The sequence below is a fragment of the Lytechinus variegatus genome, chromosome 6 (assembly GCF_018143015.1).
Source record: "Lytechinus variegatus isolate NC3 chromosome 6, Lvar_3.0, whole genome shotgun sequence".
Lineage (NCBI taxonomy): Eukaryota > Metazoa > Echinodermata > Echinoidea > Temnopleuroida > Toxopneustidae > Lytechinus > Lytechinus variegatus.
The window spans coordinates 13,091,584-13,103,736 of NC_054745.1; the positions used below are offsets into that span (position 1 = coordinate 13,091,584).

The 12,153-nt window shown below is 35.2% G+C and overlaps 1 protein-coding gene across 1 annotated transcript in view; it reads right to left on the minus strand.

The window, feature by feature from the left end:
• LOC121417028 (sodium- and chloride-dependent betaine transporter-like) overlaps window positions 1–12,153 on the minus strand; it is a 54,080-nt gene that overhangs the window by 39,818 nt on the left and 2,109 nt on the right. The window contains exons 2-4 of the mRNA XM_041610579.1: window positions 11,957–12,088; window positions 2,509–2,806; window positions 1,839–1,977 (exon numbers count right to left, since the gene is read on the minus strand). Coding sequence (XP_041466513.1) covers window positions 1,839–1,977; window positions 2,509–2,806; window positions 11,957–12,088 — 569 coding nt within the window. The remainder of the gene's footprint in view (window positions 1–1,838; window positions 1,978–2,508; window positions 2,807–11,956; window positions 12,089–12,153) is intronic.

Genomic DNA, 12,153 nt, shown 5'->3' on the forward strand with positions numbered 1-12,153 from the left:
AAAAAAGTCCCCAAAAAGAAAAAAAAGAAGGGAAAAAAGAGAGGAGAAAAGGAAGAGGGAAAGGAAGAAAGGTAGCTTTGTGTTTTTTTTTCTTTTTAATCTTTATTTTTTTCTCAAAAGAGAAACTCCTTCACTCTTTTTGCTCGGCTAAATTCATATATGAATTTTGCTTCCGCGCTGCGCGCGGTTAAATGACAATATAGAAGTTCTCCATTGTTTCCCCCACCTTTTCTCTAACCCTGTTTTTCCACCTCAGCTATGTGTTTCTTGCCAGTTAAAGTTAAAATTGTAGGCCCTGTCTCACCAACGGAGACGTCGCGGCGACAGTCTCCAACTTATCAGTCGCTGCAGTCGCGGAGACGTCTTGGAGACAAAAATGGCTTGCGCTCTCACCAAGGAAACGTCTCGATGGAACGTTTGAAAGATCATACACCTGACTTGGAGCAGGAGGAGGGATATCAGCAGGCGTCAGTCACGTGGTTTCTGAAGTGGGTCAAACAGTGTGAAGAAGTGTCGCGGAGACGTCTCCGCAATGTATTATAATATTTTTTGGGTCTCCAGCAGGTCTTCGCGATGTCTCTGAGACATCGCGGCGACGTCTCAGCAGTCGCGGATATCATTAGTCTCCAAGACGTCGCAGCAACAGATGGAGACTTCTCGGAGACGTCGCGGAGACTAGAAACAGTCTCCAAAAATATTAAACATGTTTAATCTTCTTGCGACTCCTCGGAGACTCTGTAATTTTCATGAGACGTCTCAGAGATGTCGCGGAAACGTCTCTGCAACTAGCAAAATTTGTAGTCGCGAACTAGTTTCAAGCCCCGTGAGATATCTTTTTTTCAATTGATCGCGCAACTTCTGGTCTGGTCGGCTCCGAGCAGGTAAAATCTTTATATCAGTTTCTGCCGTCACCTCCATAAAGTCGACTTCTCCCGCTTTTCAGCTAATTACTAAACAACCATAATTTGGGGGCAAACAGGTTCCTAATTTAAAAAGAGGAAGATATGGAATTCGTGTCGTATTAAATAAAAAAGAACAATATTTCTTATCAAATTGTATTAAACTTCATGTCATTTCCCTGTATACATTCATCTCCTGTCCTGTTTTGCGCCCTCAGTTTGAAATTTTGAATGACACTTAAGTGTTCATATAAGTCTTTATATTCAAAATGAAGCGCTTCAGGGTAAGTAAAAAATTAGGCATCCTTTTTTTTATATAGATAGATAATTTTAATAAATCACAGAAGTTTCAACTTTTTGCGCACTATTTTGATGAAACGTCCGCCCTTTGAAATTTCAGAGTTTCATCGCTCTGCGCGGGGAGGAATATCTTCCTCTACTAATTTTCTCCTCTGTTTTGTGAGTTAAAAATATGCACTGTTGCTAAATTGTCTGTAAACAAATCTGATCTTTCTAAAGAAAGTTTCAATATATCTTTGAGAATACCCTTTTCTCGGGATCCTTTTTATGGCAAGAAAAATTGATAAAACACTTTAGCTTCCGCGCTTCGCGCGGAGTTATTATCATTTTAATTTCCTCCATTGTATACATTTTTTGTGCGTTCACAATCACTTTTGAAAACAAGGTTAAAAATCGCAATATAGTCAACCGAATTGGAGGTACTAGAGACAAGAGGAACGGCTCCTTTTCATTTTAATTTATGAAACACTAAAAGCTTCGCGCTTCGCGCGGGAGGGGGAAACTACCCCTCCCTGCACCCACCCCCTAGGGAGCGCGGCGCTTTGCGCGCTCTGTAAGTGTTGGCACGTTTCGTGTGCATTTACCGCCCCCTGTAAATCCTGGCTACGCGGTTGTGCAACACCCCCTACGTCATTTTACCTTTCCCGATGTCTTGACGCCTTTGCAAATGCAGAGATAGCATATGAACCATGCAAGCAACATGCAGAGTAGGAGCTGCCAGTTGATGCCACCAAGGTCATGGATGCCATCAGATAGATGTATCTGGAGAATCTTGCGACTATGAAAATAAGGGGTAAACAATTGTTAGTTCCTGAAGTCTTTCATGAACATGATGAATTAAGAAAAAAATACAAAAAAATATTTTACAGCTACTACGTGTAAAAGGGATATACAGTCACATTGGCCATGTCAGACTAACAAATTGTATTATTTTGTTACCAAGCGAAAAGAAATTGAACATTGCGGGGGGAGAAAAAAACCTCGGGGCTCATTTTAAGAAATGGAAGTTTAAATTGTAATTTTTGTTATCTGTAGATGTATCATTGTATGAACATGACACGTCTGTGTCATTGCATAAATCTTTCTGATTTTTTTTTAGTTATCATTTTATGTATTTGTTCTAATGATGTTAAGATTATTTGTGAATAATCTAATTATGCTTGGTTTGTTATTTTTGTTTAATTGGTCGGTGTTGACCCAATAAAACATATAACCACAATGTTTTAAAAATTAATTTGTACTTATGACTTTGGAGTCAGGTTTATTCATGGGACTGCAGCGACTAGAGCACTGGAAGTTGCTTACTTACTCCCAGAATTCAACAGTCGATGAAACTGTTTCATTGCAATGCTCGATGACGTTGGTGGACGGTGCCCCGGTCGGGTCGTACGACATTGCGGTCGTCGTCATTGCAGTGGTGTCATTCGCCTTGTCAACGCCGACATCGCCCGTTGCAAAGCAGCAAGGAGTATTCCACTCGTTGTCGCAGTGGGAGTATGGTAGCTTGGATGTGAACGACATGAACATGTAATAGAAGGCCCACGCCATAATGACAATGTAGTAGATGTCGAAAAAGAACTGGATGAACATCCCCGCAGGACCGAGACCTAAGGAAATAGATTCGGGGGATGTTTCACAAAAAATTGTGTATGACTTATGGGGCAATGCCAGAAACTTGCGAACAATTCCAAGTCTATTTGTGGTCCCTAAATCAATCATATATCTTGTAATTAGTTGAAAATTAGTTATAGGTTGTTAATCTGCTCCTTGAGACAAGATTTGCTACAGTTAACGTTGAACTATCAGTTTTAAATTGAAACAGAATATTTGCAATTGATCGCAAATATTTTCTTGCAACACCCTATGAGTCACACATAAGTGCCGACGTGTAAAATATATGCAACACGCGATCTTATTGATTGATTGATAGTTTGATACGCAGAAGTGCGCGTCTTCGTGGCACGATCTGACGAATGCGGTCAGGCATTTCATACCGTAGCAACTAGGCATTTAAGTGCGACTCTAAAAGTCCCTCTTAAATCTTTGTGACACACCCCTTGTTTAACCTTCTCGTGAAAATCATCTTAGTCCAGGATAGACCCCATAAAAATGTGAACATACCTTTTTTATATAAACAATATTTTTTATGGTTTCTTGTCAATTCGAGGGTACTGATTGCGAATCTGGATGCCATTTGTGTACCCTTGAGCATTTACCGCAAATTGGCAAAATGCAATATGGCCGCCTTAATATGCAAATGACCCATGAAAATCCTAAAATTGTCCGCACATTGGCTATGAAATGCATAAAATCGTGTGGCAGGAGTAAAATACTCTCTTAGAAAAATAATTTTTGACAAAATATTTATTTTCCTGATATTCATAATGGCCGCCATAAATTGTATACTCTATTATGTACAATATAATTTTCACAAAAATGAGCACCAAATCGCAAAAAATCACGATGTATGAACGAAGAAATGTATGCAAATCATCATTACTAACGGTATATATCATTTATTATATCCTTTAGAAATAAAACCCTGTATGCTGATTGGTTTAAATAGCATCATGTTACCAAACATATTCTCACTATGTTGCGATGATGTCGAAAATGGAACACCCACCGAAGAAAATGTGCTATTCCGTGACGTCAATGATGGAATAGTCGACTACTGTATTCCATCATTGACGTCACAGATCATGCAATTTTTCGGGCGCACCGGTCAGCGAGTTGACTCTACCGGGCAAGTCCCGTGAAGGGACGGGGCAGGCACAAATCCGCGTTCCACTGAGCGCCTGGTTTCGGAAAAAGTCGATCAGCCTGCGCAGCACGTTATCTATTTTTAAGGTCAGATTAGGAAAAGATGAACTACGTGTACAAGAGTAGATAAACCAGTGTTCTACCTTGTTCAGTTATTAAATGTAGGATATAAAACAAATATACCAGGCCTTTATTTTGAAACTATAGAGGTAATTATTTATCCTCGGTTGTACTGGCCAAATTGCTATTTTCCCCAAGGGCTTCGCCCCTCGGGAAAAATAGTAATGCCAGTCCAACCTCGGATGAATAATCCCCGCTTTACTTATTCAAAGCCTGGTGTATTTGTATATTATGTCATATATGGGTATATTGATGTACTTTGATATCTAAAATAGCCGCCACTGGCCCAAAGAGTATTATGTATAATAACAACAGCCGGGGCCAAAAAGTGACAACAGTGAGCACTAAAATGGGTATTATCAGGATAAACGAGTGAAATACTGACTAAAACATCATTGTTAACATGTCATTTATGTGATAGACGCTGTAATTTCACATTCAAAATGGCCTCCGTAGCCCCTATATTTATCATGTACGATTCAAATGAAGAAACTAATTTTCAAGAGAGTGAGAATCATAAAATGCATATAACTGTGATATACGAGTAAAAATATTGTCTTAAACATAATTTCTAACTAAATACATCACACATTGGTCGTGGAGGTAATAAATGCTGTCCTTTGAAATCCAAAATGGCTGCCATAGGTCCTAAAGGTATTGGGTACATTGTCACATGGGACATATAATTTTGACAGAATTTGGTTTTGCTTGACTCAAAATATTGCATATAATTGTGAATTGTGATATTAAGGTGAAATATTGTCTAAAACCATGGTTTCTATATATCATAGTGTTGTGTAATTAAGGTGATGAATGCTGATTTTTAAATTGAAAATGGCTATACCATAGGCCCTTATCGTATAATATAGAATTTGGGTGGAGACAAATAATGTTCGCAGAAAGGGCATAATCAGCCATTTTGAATTAAACAATACAGTATTTATCACCTAAATTACATAACATATGATATATTTTGTTATCAATCATATTTCAGACAGTATTTCGCTCATACATCACCATTTGGTCAAGCAAAGCCAAATTCTGTTGAAATATTTTGTTCCCATTCACATTGTGCATAATACCCTAAGGGCCTGTAGCGGCAATTTGACTTTCCAATAACAGTATTTTTCACCTATCTGGCAGAATTAATCATATATCTTAATAGAAATTATGCTTTCAGACAATATTTTACTCATAGATCACTATTACGTACATGAATGGTACTCACTCCTGTGAATACTGGTTTCCCACTTTGCATTATGCATAACACTGTTGATGTCTATGGCGGCCATTTTGAAAAGGAAAATGCAATTTTTAACACAAACTTGAAACCTGAATGATATATTTCGTCAGAAAATATGTTTTTAGACAGTATCCCATTAATTTATCGCATATGCATTTTAGGGCTCACTCTTGTGATTTCTTTGCTCTCTCTTTCTCATTGTGTATAATACTTTTAGGGCCTTTGGCAGCCATTTCAAATATCAAAATACAACATTCATCACATACATGGCATATTAATAATATATTTCGTTAACTATTATGTTTTTAGCCAGTATTCCTTTCGTTTAATCTTAATAAGATGCATTTTAGTGACCACTCTTGTGATTTTTTTGGCCCTCATTTCCATTGTACGCAATATTGTTTGGGCAAGTGGCAAATATTTTAGATATCAAAATACAGAAATATAATAATAATAATAATAATAATAATAACAATAATAATATGTCCATTTATATAGCGCAGTTACTATGTGCATATATACTCAATTGTGCTTTGATACTTGGTATCATATTATTACCCGGCTGTAGCTGAGCCGCCATATTAATAGGCGCTAAAGCGTTCAAGGAAAAATCCTAACGGGTACCCATTCACCTTACCTGGGTCGAGTGCAGCACAATGTGGATAAATTTCTTGCTGAAGGAAATTACATCATATTCCCATATACATGTATAAGATGATAAATGATATATGTCGTTAGTAATGATGATTTTCATATATTTCTTCGTTCATACATCGCGATTTTTTGCAGCTTAGTGCTCATTTTTGTGAAAATTAGTTTTCCCTGTTCATATTGTATATAATAGAGTATAGAAGGGCATATGGTTGCCATTTTGAAGATCAGGAAAATAATCATTTTGTCATTTTTTTTCAGAGAGTATTTCACTCCTGCCACATAATTTCATGCATTTTATAGGCAATGTGCGGACAATTTTAGGATTTTCATGGGTGATTTGCATATTTTGGCGGCCATATTGGATTTTGCCAATCTGCGGGAAATGCTCAAGGTTACACGAGTGACATCATTCAGATTCGTAATCAGCACCCTCGAATTGACAATAATAAAAAAACAAATATTGTATATTTATTAAAAAAAAGGTTATGCCTCTTCTATCCTGGACTATCTGTTATTTTTTGTATAAAGTTTTAGCTAGATATTAAATGGTAATATGGATCTAAACGATTGATTAGTTGAAATAGATCGCGTGACAGATTTTTAGCTCAAAGGAAAAGTTGCCATTGACTGGTTCTTATAACTAGTTTTATTGACCAGTTTGTCTCAGAGGTGTGTGAGAAGTCTTCCGAATGTACCCAGTATACGTATATTTAAATCTTACTAAAGGCTTCAGTATTATTGGTATATATCATTAATGTGGATACTTTACTATCCAGTCATTGTATCTCTTCATGGAATCGTGTTTTTATGGGCCTTTAAGCAACGTTACAAAGGTAGTTATTGCATGTCAAGGCTATCATACTCAAATCAGGGAGCTAGCTCCATGCTCTAATAACTTCAATGCATGGGGGTCTAGCATTTATCTTAAATAATAGTACATGCACAGATCCACGTAAACATATAAATGGTAACATTAAGTCTTTTTAAATCTGTCTGACAAAAAGATTCCAAGGAATTACTTACGTAATTCATTTTATTACTGGCAGTTTCTTTCTAATTCTTTACAAGTTGTAGAATTCTGATGTTTTTTTTAATAACAAAGTAAGTTCTGAAAAACAGTTTCAGAATTCTATTCATTTTGCTGTTGCCTTTTCTGATCAACATCATCTGCTTCATTTCTTAACAGTTTGTAGACCTTTAAACTTTCATTCCAGTTAGGATGACACCTAGTTTTATGCCACCTTATCAACATTTAGTAATTTATGTTTGGTTCGATCTTGCAAATAAGTGCATTCCTTCAAAAGTGCGGTAAACATGGTAAAACGCATACTTGTCTCTATTTCAAGATATAATTCTCTAGCAAGACTCATATTTGTTGTACTGTATATTTTAAACTTAAAGACTGATATAATTTCAATTATAATCACGCCTCTCACACTCCTTGTAAATATAGGTTCTCCCGTCCAACTTTGCATGTAGTGCATGCAAAAGTAAGGATAGTTCATTGAATTTCACACATAGTGCATGACAAAGTATAAATAGGTCATTCAATTTATTAGATAGGACAGCCAAAATCACCAGTCGGTATTCAAATTCGCTAAAGTGCAACCAAAATGGCCATTTGACATTCATAATCGCTTTAGAGCAACCAAATCCGCCACTCGGCATACGAATTTGTACATTATGCCACCAAGTCCGCCCGTGAAACCCCCGCAAGCTATATTAGAGCATTCAATTTCGCAATTGAGCATCCAATTATACAATTTGTGCATGCAATTAAGGACACATAATTTTTCATATTTGTTTTATAACTTTCTCATGTTTATATTCTCTTCCATTTTATGGGCTTATACTATGTCCATATTAAGCCACCGAAAAAATATATAAAAATGTCGGATGGCTAAAGGCATATAAATTAACAGAGGAAAAATTTCATGACATTTCCCTGTCTTAATTCATTTGTATTTTAATCTTTGTTATTTTTTGTTCTCAAAGGAGAATGAAACCATTGGAACAAGATATCTTGTGTGAAAACAGAAAAATCAAAGAAACTGATCAACGAAAGTTTGAGAAAAATCGGACAAGAGAAAGTTATGAGCATTTGAATATTGCGATTACTAATGCTATGGAGATAGCAAATTGGCAATGCGAGAAAGATGTGTGATGTCACTTGTGAACAACTCTCCCCATTACTTTAGTATATATTTCACTTAAATTGCCTCTTTTATCACATCTACCCATATATCATGTGTTCTTTCTACATGAGGGTATGTAATACATATTTTATAAGAATACATCATAGATAAAGAGTTTGTATCATCATAAGAAAAAGCAAAAAAGAAACATTTTGAGGGTATTTTATAGTCCACCAAAGGGAAAGTTGTTCATCAGTAATTGAAGATGGTTATATTTTACAGATCTTTGGTATGAAATTTACATGTTAAAGTTCAAAGCACAAAAATCAGTCTTGTTTTAGCCATTGGTTACTTTAGCAAGTATACGATATCAAGATTTTCTTCTTTCATAACATACTTTTATTGTTTTTTTTTATCGTGTATCTGTTTTCGTATGCCGTTAATCATTTAAAACAATAATCTTTTCATCAAAACTTAAGACATTGACTACGGTTTTCTTTCCTTATATAATTATTTTTTGAATCTTTTATATAAAAAAATAATAACTAAATGTATACACTTAATATGATATCGTTATTGCAAATGCAGGCCACTGCCTTTAAGTAATTTACATGATTTTTTACAAGCATCTGTAAAGAATAATGTAAATTGTCCAGTGCAGTTTTATGAATGGTCACTGGTGGTATACATACTGCAAGTTGGGAAAAACAAGCGATGAATGTTTCTAAATTGAATGCACTAGTTATGAACATGGATACCCAATAGCGAAATTGAACGCTCTCTCTTCAGTCACTCGACCTCTGGTGTTAACATGAGTGCACTATAGCGAATCTGAATGATGTTTTTACACTTTTGATTGCTCTATAGCCAAAGTGAATGAATGATTTTTTTGCGGCCCTATGGCAATTTTGAATGACTAGTTTGAATTTTTGGTTGCTCTTTGGCGAAATTGAATGAACTAGTTATACTCTTGCATGCATTAAGTGCTAAACTGAGCGGGAAAACCTATATTTGTAAATAGCTGTGGTACATATTTTTTTCGTTGTGTAAATCGTTAGTTTGGTCTTTTCATTATTTTGTTGTATTCATGGATGTATTTCATACACCCAAAGGTGTGACAACGGCTCAAGCATCTTCCTATATTGTCATGCCACTTCATGTCTGTAACCTTGGTATAATCAGTTATATAATATATTTTTAATGTAAAATTTAATGTATTTAATTTTGTGATGGTGACACTATGTACATTGCCATTACAAGCAGAAATGAATGAATGAATAAATAAAAAAAATCAATATCATATGTTCTACATGCATTTATGCAAAAATATGTTATACCTCGGAGACTTCTGTGTGATTTTTCTGAGGCAGCATTCCGTTCAGGATAAAGTCCCGTCAAAGATTTGAAAACTTGTAATTTCTTTTGTGCGAACATGTGGATCAATATTGTCCGCTGTATATCTTTACGATTTCTCACAACCAAGATTCCTTTGTTATTTTGCCGACACAAAGGTCTGCTTAGATTAAAGTTTTTAAAAGCCGTCCAGCCCCCTTTTGTTCAAAATTTCTGATCGATATTAGACGCAATTATCGTCTACAGCAAAGGGGAATGGAGCTATTGAGAACAATAGAGAAATAATAAAACACATTATACAAAAAAAAAATCCTACATCAATGGAAGTCATTTTAGGTCCCGAAGATCTTGCTAAGAGACATCCTCGAAATTACAGTGCACATCATATAAAAACCAAGTTAAGTGTTGTACATGTAGCTCCTCCGCCATGCATCTGTACGTATTCCACTCATATTATCACAAGTGTATCCGCAGAGATCAAGGACCCATTTCATAAAACCTGTACAATAAAAAAGTGCAATTACTGTTAGAAGCTACTGAAATCAGCCATTCTAATTGGCTGATAGTGAATTTGTTGTATAAATTGTCCATTTGTTATTGTAACAAGTATTTCTGAAACGGGATCCAAGGACCCATTTCCTAAAACTTGTTACGGTATGATTTGTGATAATAGTTTAAAGATATTGAAATCAATCTGATTGGCTGATAATAAATTTGTTTTAGAAATTTATGCATTTGTCATTTAAACAAGTGTTTATGAAATGGGGGCCAAGGGCCCCACTTCTTAAAACTTCGTATTATGACAATTTTTGTATGATAGTTAAAAGCTACAGAAATCCATTGATTTGATTGGCTTGTAGTACATTTAGTAAACTTGATACAGAAATTTATGCATTCAAACTATAACAATTAGTTTGAATGAAACGGGGACCTTTAGTATTCCTTTCATAAGGAGATACATGCATGTAATAAACATAATAACGGTTTCACAAATACATCATGGAAAAGGGTTTGTATCATATAAGAATGACCAAATTAGATATATTTGTTAGTATATTTGAAGTATTAAAAGGGGTGAGTTGTTCACGCTTGACATCATAAATCTTGGTCGCATTGCCAAATTAAAGGTATTGTTTAACTTTGTGAGCAGCTGATTTAAAAAATTCTCAAACCATGATGAAACATGTGTACGAGGGCATGTATTAGAACTAATAAACCCTGAAAACAACCATTATTGAGAATGAAAAGCTAAAACTACAAGGCAAACCCCGATTTTGTAAATAGGCGTCTTATAGACACCCAAATAGTACACATAAGTGTATGGGATGAAATTAAGATGGTGTTTCCGGTCACTTTAAAATTCAATTTTTGAAGCACTAAATAATTATTTTCGAATGCAATTTTTCTGGGCTTCATTTTTGTAACATAGACACAGGTGAAAAGTGTGACCTTCTAGCTCAGATCTTTTAAAAGTCAAACCAATGTTAATCAATCACTTTAAGCATTAGCGATCTCGACATTCAAACGATAACATATAGTTTTGGTATTGTGTTTCCTATTGTTTTCAAACTTGTAATGATCTTTTCCATTTACAAAACAAGATACACGGTTGGAAAAAAAAACGAAAATTTTACAGAAGAAAAAAAAACGATTGTTCCAAAAAAATAACCAAATCATTCTGTAACTTGTTATAACAGGAATATTTTTTCAATTTGTTTATTTTTTAAAATAATTTTACGAAACATGTCTGTTTAAATAAAGGTGAAACGTTTTACTACAAAAAATAAGGTTAGAAACATCAAATACCAATTTCGTTAATTTTACACAAATGATTTTGAAATTAGACAGTGCATTACGATTGAGTCTGCTGCAGGATTTTTCTTGGATTTTATTTTTAAGTGGAAATTGTTTAACAGTATAGTATCTTGTTCCTGTACAAGAATAAATGCTGTTTATTATTTGTTTAAACAACGCCGTTTACTAGGCCTATATGAATCGTAAAGTAGTTGTTTAACAATTTAAACAACCATGCTTGATTATTTTATTGAGAAATAGATAATATGAATTAAACTCTGTTTTTCAAGATCTTATATACTTGTTTAAACTGTTTATACAACAATATTGTGTAAAAAAAGATGAACAGTGCAACGGTTCGCTATGTAGGAATGCTGCTCGCATATGACGTCACAAATCAAGTCACTAGGATTCTTTTTAATTGTTTTTAATTGTGTGAAGGATTTTTCTCAAACATTCGACGATATATTTTTATTTTTTTCTGCTGTTTTTACAACATTTTTTTTTTGTCAGGGTGAACTTCCCCTTTAAGAAATCCATTCACTTACCTTTGAATATCGGGCAGTGTGGTCATTAAGACTTCACTGCTTAGAATATTGCATTATGGGCCAGGATCCTGGCCAGATACGAGGACTTGAGGGGGTGCTATACACGATCGCTAGTTCGCTCTTCCTTTAAGTACTCCACTGGCTTACCTTTGAAGATCGGGCAGATGTCCCAGGAAGTGACGGCAGCCTGGTTGGTCCATTGCCCAAGACCGACCTCAAGTATCAACTGCGGAATCCCACCAAGAATCAAACAGATGAAATAAGGAATCAGGAAAGCTCCTAGAAGAAGAAAAAAGGAACTGTTTAGTGATGATGCGACACTGTTAATCGACTTGAATAGACTA